The 15,767-nt window shown below is 33.3% G+C and overlaps 1 protein-coding gene across 3 annotated transcripts; it reads right to left on the reverse strand.

Annotated features, from left to right (window-relative positions):
* Positions 1 to 3,614: 3,614 nt before the first annotated feature.
* Ptip (PAX transcription activation domain interacting protein) lies at positions 3,615 to 15,617 on the reverse strand. Of its 3 annotated transcripts, none has more exons than XM_031987741.2 (9): positions 15,353 to 15,617; positions 14,644 to 14,828; positions 12,038 to 14,520; positions 9,352 to 9,796; positions 6,742 to 6,926; positions 6,385 to 6,626; positions 5,144 to 5,413; positions 4,329 to 4,533; positions 3,615 to 3,820 (listed from the first exon to the last, which is right to left on the reverse strand). In XM_031987741.2, the coding sequence occupies exons 1-9, from the start codon at positions 15,446 to 15,448 to the stop codon at positions 3,753 to 3,755; spliced, it is 4,179 nt and encodes a 1,392-aa protein (XP_031843601.2). In that variant the 5' UTR covers positions 15,449 to 15,617; the 3' UTR covers positions 3,615 to 3,752. The 3 variants fall into 3 exon arrangements, with proteins under 3 accessions (XP_031843601.2, XP_031843603.2, XP_031843602.2); XM_031987743.2 differs by lacking the exon at positions 15,353 to 15,617 and adding an exon at positions 15,205 to 15,331; XM_031987742.2 differs by lacking the exon at positions 15,353 to 15,617 and adding an exon at positions 15,149 to 15,281.
* Positions 15,618 to 15,767: the final 150 nt, after the last annotated feature.

Below are 15,767 nucleotides of genomic sequence, written 5' to 3' on the forward strand. Positions count from 1 at the left end.
CCGTTTTATTCGATAAATGATAATAGTGTAATGAAAAGTTATTCTATGAAATGATTCGTTTAAATAAAATAAGTAAGATAGATAATAGAATTCGTATCTTATATATTTCTGTTTGCCATCGTATACCTCGCGTGTATAGAGATGCGGTATGCACAATTAAGCCGAGAGTATGGGAATGTCAGTTTTAAATTGTACAGAGAGACAGAAGCAACAAATCAAAGTAAATGATAAATGAGTCTATCGCTTTGATCAGTGATCGACTTAAATACAAGAATAACTATTAAAGAATATTGTTCGAATAATGATAAGATATGTTCTCCATTAACTGTTTACCGTTTCCTTTGAAAATTTATTGAAAGACAATGTTTTTTGAAATGGATAAGTTACTAGGCCTTGTAACAGTTTTAAGCAATATTAATTTATAAACACTTACAATAAGAGACATACTCCTGTATCTTCGTTAACATGACTGCCACGAGAATTTCGAACGTTTTGTGTAACAAAGACAAATGGCATTAGTAATAATTATTAATGACTTGGTATCACAGTACACGTGTTACACTATCATCTAACTGTTTGTATTACTAAGTATTTTTCTTCGACATCAGTGGTCTTATTGTAATTGTATTTAACCCTTTGCACTCGAAAATTATTCAACACTATTTGACGAGATATAGGTGATATTGTTTGAAACTAATTTAATGATAATTCATAGACAAATTAAGCAACGAAGTTTTATTTTAATATTTCACGTAGCAATGCAAGGTTTAATTTGAAATATTAAATATTCAACTTCACAGTTTTGTTGTATCGAATCAAGTGGTCACTGACTACCACCTCTCGAGTGCAAAGGGTCAAGCAATTTTGAAGCTCCGGTCACCGGTGACCTCCGTGGCAGTCAATGTGTTAATTTCGTGGTCGTTACAGTTACCGAAGACAGGATGATAGGACTAATGAAAGCATAGCAAGATAAGCAACATACTGACAGACAAATGGCACATATGTTTACGCGTAACAATAATATTCAGTATAATCTTCATTAACCGTGACTTCTGTCACTTACAATTCTTGACATTGTGCGAGAACGTTCGAGGATCATGACACTTATTCTGTAATACTATATTCTAGACATTTCAAGACTTTTTAATAACGTATAAACGTACGCTAGGTATAAACATTATTTGCAATCATTCAAATGGAAATGCATTTAATGGTACTTTATACTCACTAAGTATACTCGCTAAATTAGATTAAGTATACAGTATTTTTGCGATTAGTGCCTGATCAGCGAGTATCAGTAATCTTTTTATAATTAGCAGTAGTTTTTTTTACACGGCTTTTCTTCATATTAAACATCCACTCGCGCATTTGTGAGATTTTTCTGATAAACAACGAACTTGAAATACTTCAAATCGCATTTATTAGCAGAAAAATAAATTATCATGACTTATTTAAGAAGCAAATACGTTCGAAAATATTTTTCTAGTTTTATTATTTTATCAAACTGGTAAAAGCTTCATTCAATAAAAGTGTAACATCGTAGTAATTCTTTTCTTTTGATCGTTTACAAGCTCAAATCTTATATGAATTTTAAATCGACACCGCCTCATGATTAGTGGTCATTTGCGGTTCCAATATTTGGATACTGATCGCGAGAATACTGTATTTCGTTGTGTGGCAATATTTTAGTGAAAATGGTATTTCAAAGTACTTTTGTATAAAACGTTAACAGGAATATGAAGAAGTATTTGCTTAGCAAAAAGACTTTTGGAAGGAAGAAATTTGTTTTACAATCTTCACAGTTTGATAGGAAAACAGTTATTTTGTTCTATAAAGGTTTAGTGTTTTTTATTGTTAATTATTTTAAATAATTTCATACAGAAGAGTTACGATATTCATAACATCTGTGCAATTCCTGAACATCTTTAATATTTGTAAGATGCTAGGGCTAGTGATAAAAAATGTTGAATATACAAATTTATATTAGACTGCTTTCTTTGATTGCCGTTTTAAATAATTATGACGGTTGTTCAAAACATAGATACATGCTCATCATATTTTAGAATTAAAAAGAAAATTATTCAGAAGCTTCTAAATATTTGCAAAAATAATTTGTAGCGAATGCTACAAACTGTTCATCACATACAGTAAAAGAACAATCTAAATTTTTTAACAACAATTATTTTAAAAGTGAAGACTTGTATTCATTTTTTTGGACACCCTTTATTAGATAAGCAGATATTTTACAAAACATACACCCGGGAGAATTATTGTGCGCGCATATATTTATAAATGTTTATAAAGGAAAGAATAAAAAGATTAATAACGATTGAAAATTTGTAAATCAAGAATTAGTTACATTGAACAACACTTTGGATTTTATTAGTCATTTAGATTTGATGTTGTATTTTTTATTTAGGAGAAACATAGTATTTTAATTGTTCCATATTTTAATTTTACATATATTCTCGACTTAAATTTAATTGTTTACAAGCTGTAAAGTAAGTCTAGTATATAAATAATATAATCGAAATATTTTCGCAAACATCTCTCTCTTTCTTTTTTTCCCATAAATGTATTGCACTCATAATGTAAAATGATAATGCACATGTCAAACTTATGATCATTTGAAATCATTTTATCTTAATAAATGTTTGTACTTTTTATACGTTTGATTTATTGTACAATCAAATATTGTCCATTACGTCGAGGGTGGGTGAAATATGTTTATACAATTTTGTTGGAAAATGTAATTGCTGGCAGAGCTGAAAGTAACAACACTTTGTAATCGGTAAGATAACATAGGGATACATATCTCTATTTATTTGTTGTTATACACTCTTACACATAAATCATTTCTTATATATGTATATCTATAAAGGCAAGCGAAGAAACTGAAGAAAATAAGTGTACAACAATATAAATTATATAGAATGATATGTGTAGGTAAAATATATATGCGACAAAAGCACCCAATGATACGCATATCAAATTTCGTGCAGTAAGCAACTACAAAATTACAATAAAAAAAGATGCGTTCTAATTGTAACTAGTGCTACATAACATACAGTGTGTCTAAGTTGGTTGTATGGGCTAGAATGCCTTGCATGAAATTCAAACCACATGAAAATTCCTTCTGCAATACTTCATTTGGTTTGAACCATAGGAGGAAATATTATGAAATATAATTCATTTTCTGTAAGTGCTATTATCGACAACATTATAATATTAACTTTTTATATAGAGTGATTTGCAGGATTCAAAAGAATTCTATATTCGATATTACAATGTGAAATTTGGTAATAATAAGAAAACAATCTTTGAACTCTTAATAAAAATATTAATTTTGTGTAATGTAAAATCAATACAAAAGTTTCATTCATTTCTGCGAAATGGTTTTGTGAACACTGTATGTGCAAGAATATAATTTTCCTTCATTCCATACATAAGATTGTAGCATTTACAAAAAACTCGCACACTATATATTACACATGCGCCATTGTGTTATGATCAATGCTATGACATTTTGTTCGAAGATGCTGCAAAGTATGCATTTTCCAAAAGAAACGTAAAAGGAGAGGTTTGGAATGTATCAGTGAAAGTAGTTCCTCCTGTATCATAAAATTATGTTCTTTATTGTCCCATTGAAGAAGGTAAGCAAAAATTTTTTCATCTCTAAAATGGCTTACTAAAAGAGTTTAGTAAGCCCACATCTGGGATTAAAATGCAGTATATCGTGTACTGTCCAGTATTCATACTTGTTCTGCTTGGAAGTATTGTCGAGCAACTGCCCCTAACACGATTTCTGCACTGAACACACCTATAAACGTTACAGGCACGTTAGCATGAATTTCTTAATACTTAATATTTCTTAATACGTATTTGGTTTTGAGTGTACTATTTTTCCAAATTATTCCCTTTCTTTCAATTATCAATTATAAATATAAAGTTGGTAATATATTACTATCAACAAGAAAAAAAGAACAATTCAAATATTCTTATATTATTGAATATATACAGTATCTAAAGAGGAGTAGCAAACGAAGATTTCTCAACATAGATCTCACAACAAATCTTTTCAGAATAAACCATAATTTTGAGTACCATAAGAAATCTGTTTGAAACATTATGAAAAGTAAATATTTCAAATACAAGATTACAACATTTCATTCTATTCTTATCTATATACATTCTAATACGTTTATTTTTATAATGTAAACATATCTTTTCTCGACATTTTTATTAATTATTAAATTAAATGACTAATAAAATTAAGCAGTTTTAATTATTTCAAAATAATAATCGAAATATAGTAATTGGCTACTTACTGATATTTGCACGTAAAACGTCGGAAAGTAGATGGAGGTCGTTTTCATGACTAACAATGATATAAGTTAATTTAGTACTATTCATTTCTTGGATCTGCGTGACGGATCTCCGTGTCTTTTCCATTGTTCCACCCGCACTTTCAATAATTTCTGCGATCGCCGGCGGCGATGGTACAACACTTGGTGTGACATAAAATATTTTACCCTGTTAAAAAGAAAGAAAACAGAATTTTCACTTAATAACGTTATCTACTAACGTAAATTAACCCTATCGTTACCAACATACATTCACATGGTTTCTATTAATCTTACATGTAACGAAAAATGTTTAAAATTCGAGATTGATTGTAATCAAATATTTTACCTTGTTAAAAAGAAAACGGAATTTTCATTTGATAACGTGATCTACTAACGTAATCCTATTCTAAGTTAATCCTAAGTTAATAAAATATTACAAAACAGATCTATATTATATCTATCTATAACAGATCTACAATATATTAACGCATTGCGCGCCGGCCCCGCGATAATGCGGTATTTTTAGTCTATCGTTTAATTGCTGATCCTACGTTAATGTAACATTTTAGATATGTATAACACAAATCCAAAGTACAATTATAAAATCCTTATAAGAATAATTATCCTTGTAAAAATAATAATAACTCTTATAAAAAGGATTTTTTGTAAGTTAGAAATTTCAGTTTGATTGATGTTTAAAAATGTATCAACATAATCACCGACGCTCTCGTTTTTAGTAGCTGAAATATAGCCGGCGTACAATGGTGTTAAATATCAAAGTGGCAAGAAGCAATCACCTTAAGTACTGTTCCACGGTTGGGACTTGACAAAGCCTTTTCAATATTAAAATTAAAATTCTTCTCGAATTCCGGATCGCCGAGTATGTACCCACTTTCATCTAAGAATGTGTTCCTCGCGGAACAATCGAGTAACCACTGTAACGTGACAATATATTTACAACGCGATAGACAACACAAAAATTTTACAGTTCTTATCGGTGCTAACATCACGAGATGTGTAGCGTCTCGCCAACTGGCAGCCATTGCACCACCTAATTCCCGAATTCTCTGTTGACAAAATAATATATCATTAGACGGTTAATTAGCATTAATAGTATTCGATATAAATCCTTTAAATTAATTCCCAGTAAACATTACTGTGCTCGCAGTAAAACACTCGAAACGATCGCATAAAAAATAAACACTTATACACAAATTTTCAAACGTTTATAGTCGATGTAACATATGTTTGTAAAACTGAAAAATTCATTATTTTTTAACATTCAAATATTGAAACAAATCAAATTTTCTTCTTATTTGAAACCCTCCTGAATTATTCCAGGCAGATTATGCAAAATGTCATTAGATGTAAGAAACAACGGTAGCTTAATTTAAGACTGAAAATATAAAATATAAAATAAATTACAAGTATACATAGGCAAATGTACACATTGCCAAGGAGTTGAAACCTGCGAACACAATTATTTCACTGCGTTAATCATCGCTAGATTGCGAATATTTATGTACTCGTGGTAAATATAAATATAAGGAATATCCCACACGAGCATCTTCTATGCAAATGAACCTTTCCTCTTAATTACATTTTATTCCTCGTATCTTCAAACTAAAACTATTCAAATAAAAATCTTTCATTTGCTCAATATGCGTTCGTATAATCGAGAGCGAGTGAAATTCTATGCGTTAAAAACGAAAAAGAATCAGACATACAAACAAGCTCTATTATCCGAGCGTCGCCAAGGATCGACGATACAGCGACACTATGAATTTGAATAATTAGTATTTTAAATGAAACGTATTGCTATGTGAAATATTTCAATAAAATAGGTTTGTTGCTTAATTTATATATGAATTATTGTTAAATTAGTTTCAAACAATATCTATATTTTATCACAAAATATTGAATATTCCCAGCGAGAAATTTTCGAGTAAACGGTGAACTCGCAAATCGTGATCAGCTACACATCGTTCGAATACAAAAAAATCCGCAATCAAGTGATCGTAATTAACAGGTTCGTTACCTTCGCATGTTTCCTAGGATTGATACCAGAGAATAATATTCTCGGTTGCTTATCCGGAGAAGGAGGATCAGGATTACTGACAACTATCTGCTCGTCCAGGCCCAGCAAATGCGGATCTTTGTTCAACAATGGTCCGTCCAGCCGTGGCTTTTTATATTTCCTTATCGAGTTTGGACCTTGGCCAACCTGCTTTACTTTATCATAAGACTCTTGGGTAATGTTTATCGGCATCTTCCATGCAACTGAAAGGAGCGTCTTTTAGATGATGGGAAAACGTGGAAACGGCGATACGATCAGCCATAAGAATCGAGGATTCTCTTATTGTAAAAGAAAGGTAATCAGCGATGTTCACGATACCCATTAAATGAGGCACTAGCGAATAATCCAATCTAAATGGATTGCTGGGACTATATTGTTGGTATTTAGGGTTTTCGATTTGGTGGAGAGCGTTCATTTGCCCGCATAGCAAGTCCGTCAACCACTGAGCATTCACTACTCCAGTCTGCCATTCCCGCGCCTTTTTATACTTTTGACCATCGGGTCTGAAATGTTTTTCTTTTCGTTAAATGAAGGAATGTTTGGAACAGTTATCTACGCTACGGCCATTTACACGAAGACGACTCTTTATGTACATTCTATTCATTATGTTTGCATTGTTGCCGGTAGTGTATCTTTATCACTTTGACTGCCGCGTCATCCACATTCGGCTGACGCCATTTCTCATGTAAACTTCAACATTAACCCTTTGACGAATGTCGACATTTCGTTGAGATGACATTTTCATATGAGGAATATTAAGATGCGAAACTAAATGGTGCGACTATTGAGGCTTCAATTGATTCGCACTGTAGTTTCTGTATTACTAAATTAATTTCTATAGTAACTTCTCAAAGAAGCATCAGTTATTTTTTCAATAACTGGGAAAAAAGAAGTCATAAATCATTTTGCCCCATCCAGTAGTTCTAGTGATAATTACTTGAATAGTAAGTGATCAGTGTATAGTTTCCTTTTTCTATTGTTTAAGCATTCGATGTGTAATTTAGCTTCATACGTTGCAAGCTTTGGGTACTTTAAAGAGTCTTCGTCAAAGGGTTAATTTTAGAGTTGTGTTGGATGTATGAAACATAAGAAAGATAGTAGAGCAATCGTTACGAAGAATCTTGATTTTTTAGCTTCTGCTTAACGCGTTCACTACCAGAGTTTATTCCGGTGACGGTCTCAATTATATTTTCTTCGATCCAATAAATCTAAACAAAATGTCAGAAAAATGAAACTGAAACGAATCATTGAGTTGCTAAATATAATATCGTAGTTAATCATGTATAATAACATATCTATAGGATTCATTTCATTTTCATTGTGTAAAATATAGAATTGCGCCCGTCACAAATATGTCACGCTGGTAGCGAACGCGTTAAAGAAAACTGTTTCGAGTGCATACGAGTTTTGTTGAGTGTTTACTTGGCAGTCAAGGTGTTAAGGGAGGAATATACGTAACGATAGATTCTTTCTTCGAGAATTGACATTAGTTTGATCTGTTTTCATTGTTGGCTGCCACGGTGGTCACCGATCACCGGAGCTTCCAAGTAACTCGAGAACAATTGCAATAAGAACATTGATGGTGTATACAAATAATTGGTAACTTAAGTAGCTAGATAATAGTGTAACAGTGTGGTGCGAGGTCATTAACATTAAACCTACCAGAGGTGTTAAAATAACATATTTCTGATTTCTTTCTTTTTGTAATTGTTTGGAAGGCAACAGATGTTTGTATGCGAAATTATTAAAGAAATTGATTTAGTGATTGATAAATTCAATGGTAAATCAATGGGAATTACGATAGATGTACTCTTGGAGTTTCTATCGAAGAATTGTGGAAAGTTGATTCAATTGTTTGGTAGTTTTAGTGTTAATAACTGTTTCTAATACGATTCGCCTCTGTTACGAGGTATTACTATTGAAAACATTTGAGATTCTCGTGACAGTCAACGTGTTATAGGTTTTGCACTCGAAACTCATTATTTTGCAAATCAAATTCACCCTTTTGCAAATCAAGTACTTCTACATATATATTTTATTTAAAAAAACATGAAATGTCAATTAGTAAGAAGTCAAGAATTTTATTACAAAGAGGAGTATTACATATTTATTTAAAAGTAATTACCAGTTCATTAAAGTCAGTAAAAATTTCGTATATAATCCATATAATTACATAATGAATATATTCGAAGTAAACAATATAACTATTAAACGTCCACGTTTTCCTGTTATTATAGCAACGTTATTCAATTATTGTAAATAATCCCAGACCGTTCTAAGAAACAGAAATTTTAAGCGTTGCATGGAACATATCAATAAAAGTATTTATAGCGCTTCTTGACAATTCCGCTTACTTTTACTTTTAAATAAATACATAATACACCCCTCTACAATACAATTGTCCATTTCTCACAAACTAATTAACGTCTGATGTTTCTTTAATACTATTTCTACCGAAGATGTCAAAAGACACCTCTGGAATTTTCAAATTAAAATTATTGTCCGACCTTACTCTTATATTCTCAATTGAGTATCCAACTTTTTCAGTAACAATTATAATATTAACTACGGGAAACGTTCAAAATTCAATTGAAAACACAATTAAACTAAAAAAGTAATTTTATATAAAATATGCAATAATAAGATATATAGTGTCTAATATTATGTAGTAATATAATAATAATATTATATAACAATATAATAATAATAATAATAATAATAATACAGAAATATAAGAAATAGCGTCAAACAAAATACAAATGCCCAGGTTCGCAAGAGTTTCAATTTACCAAAGTACTAAATTTGCTTAGCAAAACTCTGAGCTCGAACTGCAAAACCTACAGTACAACCCTTTACAATCCCTTCGATCAAACAAGCGGTGTAACGTCGTTAGTAGTACGGATAGCTGACAAAGTAAACGCCGGGTACCTTCTGCAAACAAGAAGAGTGTTGTGTCTGGTGAAGTAATTGGTAACTTTCGATCCCAACGCTTCCAGCATGTACTTCACTTTGGCGCGCTCCTCCCCTTCGAATCCGGACAACGATACAATTTGTTTCGCGCACGGTAGCTCCGTCAGGCTGAACGGCGTCGGGAAATGTAGCGCGTGCCACGGGGGTAGCACCTGTTGTTTACTGACAACATCGGACAGCCAGTGTGCACTGACGCAACGTTTCCCCTCGCGCAGCGCCTGCACCACGGTCGGATGTTTCTGCGTGATTGCGAGCACGTGGGTGGCTCGGGTGCAATACTGCGGCTCGACCTCACCCCCGTGTCTCTCGATCACTTGCTTCCATATGGAAACATCGTTCGGACGTTGCACGTCGTACTCAACGATAACAAAGATACAGCCTAGCAAAAATAGATCTGGTGGCACTGAAAGCATAAACAATGGAACGTTATTCTTGGGCAACGGAGATCATTGGTCGAGGAAGTCTTCTAGTTTAACACGTTCGATCCATAGTTTGTAGAATTTCTTAATGTAAATGTTTCTGATCGAAACTGTGGGTAGAGTACGGTGTTATGCTTGGGAAGTGTCCTAAAGTCTGGGGAAACGAAGATACAGAAAGTAAGAGCAAGTTATGGGGAACAGTGAATTAGTGCACTACGAGTCTTTTGTGGTTTTGATGTACGGGAATTCTACTAGACAAATATAGAGCTCAAACACGTTTCTAGCAGATTGTTGATATCGTACAATGTTTAATACGTTGAATGCCACGAATTATGTAAATTCTGGAGTATTGTTTTTTTTAATTATAATGGAGATTTTAAAGACGACTGCTCGAAACTTGGATTTTTAATGGTGTCTCATGCTTTCCACAGGAATTAGAGGCTTGATCAGATTGTGTGTTTGAGTACCTGTCGTCGTGATTGGAACTAGGATTTTGCTATTGCGATAGAATAATAGATAGGATAATTCTATTGAATTAAATGAAGATATTCTAGTTTAGAGAAACGAATGTAGTTCAAAGAAATTGATTGATTTCGATGGTGATAAATATGGTACTATATACATAATATTTTAAGAAATTTGGAATACGCACATTTATTTAATTCGTTAAAAAATTGGAAAGTCTCTCTACAATAGCGTATTTAGACTAGAAGACCCCCTTAATCTATTTCTGTGCCATTTGGGATTAGACTCGCAAAACTTACTGTTATTAATAATTATCCGATAGGAAAAGGAGTGAAACATTCATTAGAAGAGTCGGTTTTTACCACACAACTTAAATATTTATATCTATTAAAATCAATCTAAGGGGTGGGCTGGATATTACAAGGCAAGAGGTTAAGGATAGGATATACTAATAATATTATTAATACTACTAATAATAATATATATTAATTATATGATAATATAATTATATAATAATAATAATTATATAATACCATATAATAATATTATATCATTATAATACCATTCATCATCCATGACAGTTACAGATACTTTTCCGGCTCTTATAACAGTTTCAAGGAGATACATTTGAAATGTTTAATTACAATATAAGCGGATATTTCATCGATTTTCAAAACTGTTTCAGTTAGAACCGATATATGAGAATTTAGAAAAGTTACTCTCAAAATCGTTTCGATTCGAAATTATGGTAAAGTTTGATGAAAACAAATGTTTGTCATTTCAAGATATTCTCTTGTAAGCCTAGGATACTTAGGAGTGGTAGTGTTTGTTCAGATACACAAAGGTATGTACACATTTTCTACATTCTGCGAGGTGCACTCGAGAAAGAAGGATTTACTTTGAGAAAAATGATGAAGTAAATAGGTAAAATATAATTCGTTATAGATTTCGTACAATTATTATTCAAATTTAATTGAAGCACCGAAGACAATTGCCGAGGGCAAATAATAGACCTACTTCTCGTAGACCTAGTATTTCTGTTCAATCGTTCTTCCGATGCCAATTATTCAGGATTAGTTTCTATTACAGTCTAGCAAGAAAAAAAGTAGAATATTAATGTTCGCATTAATTCGATGCTTCGTGAATAGACGGCGGATGTTATGCGGATACGTGTATGTTAATGAACTAGATCACGAACGTTAGGATTGAAGAATGATTGATTGAATCGATGAACAGTTTGATTACACATTAAATAAAATAAAGATCTCGAAGCTTTATAAAATACTTTGTTATAGCGAGTTTTTCAAAAGTTAATGCTGTCAGCACGTATAATCAGCAGTCTATTCATGATGAAAGTGCAAAGGATTATGTACATTTAACACTTAAGCAGCCTTAACCCATTTGTAGTCAACGTTTCAAAATGGAAACAATCAGGAACTCTGTATAGCTGATACTACTATTCAACTTTCCCGTCCAAAACATTTACTTTTCAAACTTGAATTAACATTTATGTTATTTCTAAATACATAAAATAATTTGAATCATTTAATTGTATTTCTACACTAACAATAAGATTAAATGTGATTATTTCTGTTTAAAAGTATCTTATTTATCTTTATATATTGTTGAAACTTCAAAATCTGTCAAGTTTGCATTGAGAAAACTAGAATTTAATTTGAGAGACAACAAATAAGACGAGAACTTTGTTACAAATGGGTTAATCAAGAGTTTCGAGAACAAAAAAAATAAGAAAAGCGTACGTTTTAGGTTTGGATTGTGTCCGTAGAATTGAGCTTTTGCCTGTGGCATCACTGGGGCGTACTGCATCTTTATTGGAGCCCCAGGTGGTGCACCATTTGTAATATTTCCAATTGTCCTTCGTTGATAAGCAGCAAGAAGTTGTGGGTCTTGAGATGGGGGTGGTGGTGGTCTGTGTTGGGCGGTCATTAATCTTAGCTGACCAGCAGCACTGCCTTCGGTTGCACTACCTTGTAATCTATTGGTCAACATGTTTGCCAAAGCAGTTTTTGTCTTTGCATTGACAACTAATTGTTGGTCTGGTGATATTTGAACATTATTCGATAAAGATGTGAGGGGTGGCTCCTGCTGTGCACTCTGTTGCTGTTGTTGTTGCTGTTGTTGCTGCTGCTGCTGCTGCTGCTGTTGTTGCTGCTGCTGCTGCTGCTGTTGTTGTTGCTGCTGCTGCTGCTGTTGCTGTTGTTGCTGCAGGTGTTGTAATTGTTGTAATCTTGCCATTTGTTGCTTCTGCATATGTAATTGCGCTATATGCTGCGGAGTTAGAGGTTGGCCCTGTTGAAATGTCTGGCCAGGTTGTCCAGCTTGTGGACCTTGTACGGTTTGTCCAGTTTGTACGATCACTTGATTGGAAGAATTGATTGGAGTTAAAGCTGGTGGTTGAACACCGGGATGCACTGGTTTCTGGCCAGGTGTCTGTGCTATTTGTGGCCCTATCATTTGCGGTCGCGGTTGTTGAACCCATTGTAAACTGCCTGGTTGTACTGGCTTTCCTGGACTTCTAATAACAGCAATATGGGCTCCCTGTTGAGCTTGTCGGTTTTGCATTTGTCTTTGTAGTATTAGGTTCTTCTGTTTCTGTATCTTTTGTATAAACTGAGCTCTTTGTTGTGGGTCCATTTGCTGTAACTGTTGGTGTGTTTGAGCATCCAATTGAATCAGCTGTCTTGGTGGTTGCGGTGGTTGTTGAGCCCACTGTCCACTTGGTCTTTGAGGACCAATTTGTTGCTGTTGCTGTCTTTGCAACTGTAAATGATACTGCTGTTGCTGCCACTGTGAATCTCTTTGTACAATAAAACTTTGCTGATTTGGTCCCAGTAATTGTTGATTCTGTGGTTGCTGTTGCAATTGGCCATCTCTTATAACAAATTGTTGTGAACTTTGAGGCGCTGATTGTTGCAGCTGTTGAGAAATTTGTTGAATTTTCTGTTGTTGTTGCTGTTGCTGTTGTTGTAATAATATTATTTGTCGCTGTTCAGAGGTAAGTTGCTGTGGCGGCGCTTGTTGCTGATTCAATTGATGTGCTCCAATTTGTTGTGGTTGTGTAGGAATTTGCTGTTGCTGTTGTTGTTGAAGAACTATTTGCTGTTGTGATGTTAATTGCACTTGCTGTTGTTGGACCAGTTGTTGTTGAGGTGCAATTTGCTGTTGCTGTGATAAGTGTTGTTGTGAAAGTATTTGCTGTTGATTCAATTGTTTTTGTTGTTGGCTTAGCAACTGCTGAGAAGATGATAATTGATGTTGAGGTATTTGTGAATTTATTTGTTGTTGTTGTTGTGGCATTAATGGTTGTTGTGCTCCTATTAATTGTGATTGTGGTGTTAATTGGGGAGACTGTTGTTGATTTAAAAGCTGTTGTTGAGTGTAAGTTTGTTGTTGTAATTGTTGATGTTGTGTTAGTTGTTGTGACATTTGTTGTTGCTGGTTTATTTGTTGCTGTTGTAGTATCGTATGTTGCATATTCATTTGTTGTTGTTGCTGCTGCTGCTGTTGTGGAGATACTTCCGGTTGTTGTATTTGTGGCACAGCCTTCATTTGAGCAACATTATTTTGCTGAGACGATTGAGGTAACCAGGCAGTTTGAGTAATGTTTTGATCAGATACAGAAGACACGATTGTGGAAGCATTAGATAAACTTGTAGTGGACATTGGACGCGAAAGATGTGGTTGCTGCGCATTAACAGTATTCTGTCCATTTGTCGAGTAAGGAATTGTTGCCACGGTTACATTATTGGCATTGATGTTATGCGATGCACTGGAAGCTACTGGTGGACTTGGTTGATTCCAAGGCATACGTTGCTTAAGTTGTTCCAACATAGCTTTAGTTCTGTCTTGTTCTTCTTGCGTAATATTATTATCCGTATCTTCATCCATAAAACCAGTAATCATAGCTGTGGAACTATTTGGATATATTAAAAGTCTAGGGTGGAATTCCACTTCACTTACAATAGTTCCTTTTCTACAACATTCTGTTATCCAATCTGGAGTTACAATTTGTATGGGATGTCTCATAGCAGTCTCATATTTAAGACCATTAGCTTTTCCAGTAATTAAGTGAGTACAGTACTGGTCTAAACGTAATTGACATTTACCACCTTGCAATGTGATCATTGCCCATAGACTTTTGCTATCCGCACGGCTTACCTGAGACACACATGCTCGCACATTCGAAAATAATTGTGTATCTTCGGGTGAAAAATAATGTGGCCTAGATTAATGATACTGTTAAGGAAATCGATTATTTTGAACTATTAGCATACAAACATTTTAAATAATTACTAATTGAATTATTTTAGTGTTTAATAAATTAAAAACTATTATAGTAGGATACGGTAGAAGTTTGTTACATTTAACAGAATATAAAATCCAGTTTTGTGTAACTGCTGGTATTTCATAAATATCCTTTGCAGCAGATATGTCATTTTCCAATGCATCATAGCCTGCTATTAAATGTGTTACAAAATCACTAAAATAATTCGATCTTTCTGCACCACTTTCTTGTAGTAAGTTTAAAATCTGTAAAGAATTAAAAAATGTCTTTCAATAATGGTCTTTGCTTACTTATCGAAGTCAAACATTAACATAACTGTAAACACAGATATACGTTCGCAAATACTTATGTATACAAATAATATAAATAAAACTAACTGTTTCCCAATAACAGTATATTATTACAATGTAGTATAACTGTTATATTAATAATAATAATACACATTTTACATTTCAGTTAATAATCTTATATACCAATAAATAGAATTGTTATAATTGAATTCATTTAATAAAGAAACATATTTCGTACACGAACATACGTTATGAAAATTAAACTTCATAAATACCATATACCGTGTTTATAGAACGTTACAATCTGTTAAAAATGACTCCATTTTATAACCTCTATCGCACATATCGTGATTCTACTGTGGTAACCGCGAGCAAATTACAATTTATAACAGTCACAGTACATCGATAACAATATTGCAAGATTAATAACATTACATCGAAGTGAATGGAAAAACGCGGGAAACGGTGAAATGACATACCTTGGGATCACCTTCGCCACTGACGTAGTATTTAACATCGGCGAACAGGGCACCATCGAGTTTTAATTCCTCGAGGCCGGCCCTTATATCGCCCATCCTTGTCAAATTTTGAGTGAAATCACGTTCCCCACATCACAACAAAATTGCGCGTTTCTTGAGATCACTCCAGAACTATATACGATATTTGATAACAAAACTCAGTCGCGACGCTTTTGTTATTATTATGATCGTAAGGTTATGTAGCCACTTTGGAGTCGAACGACTCCAATTTTACATTCGAGATATATCGATGATTTCGAGTGCGCTCAGTTTGAATAATGGAAATGCTTAAATATAATTTACTATGGAATAATTTAATCGCGCGATGAAATGCGTTAATTTATTTAATCCATTTCAATTATATCAGATCCAATGA

This window comes from Nomia melanderi, chromosome 3, assembly GCF_051020985.1.
Source record: "Nomia melanderi isolate GNS246 chromosome 3, iyNomMela1, whole genome shotgun sequence".
In the NCBI taxonomy this organism is placed as follows: Eukaryota; Metazoa; Arthropoda; class Insecta; order Hymenoptera; family Halictidae; genus Nomia; species Nomia melanderi.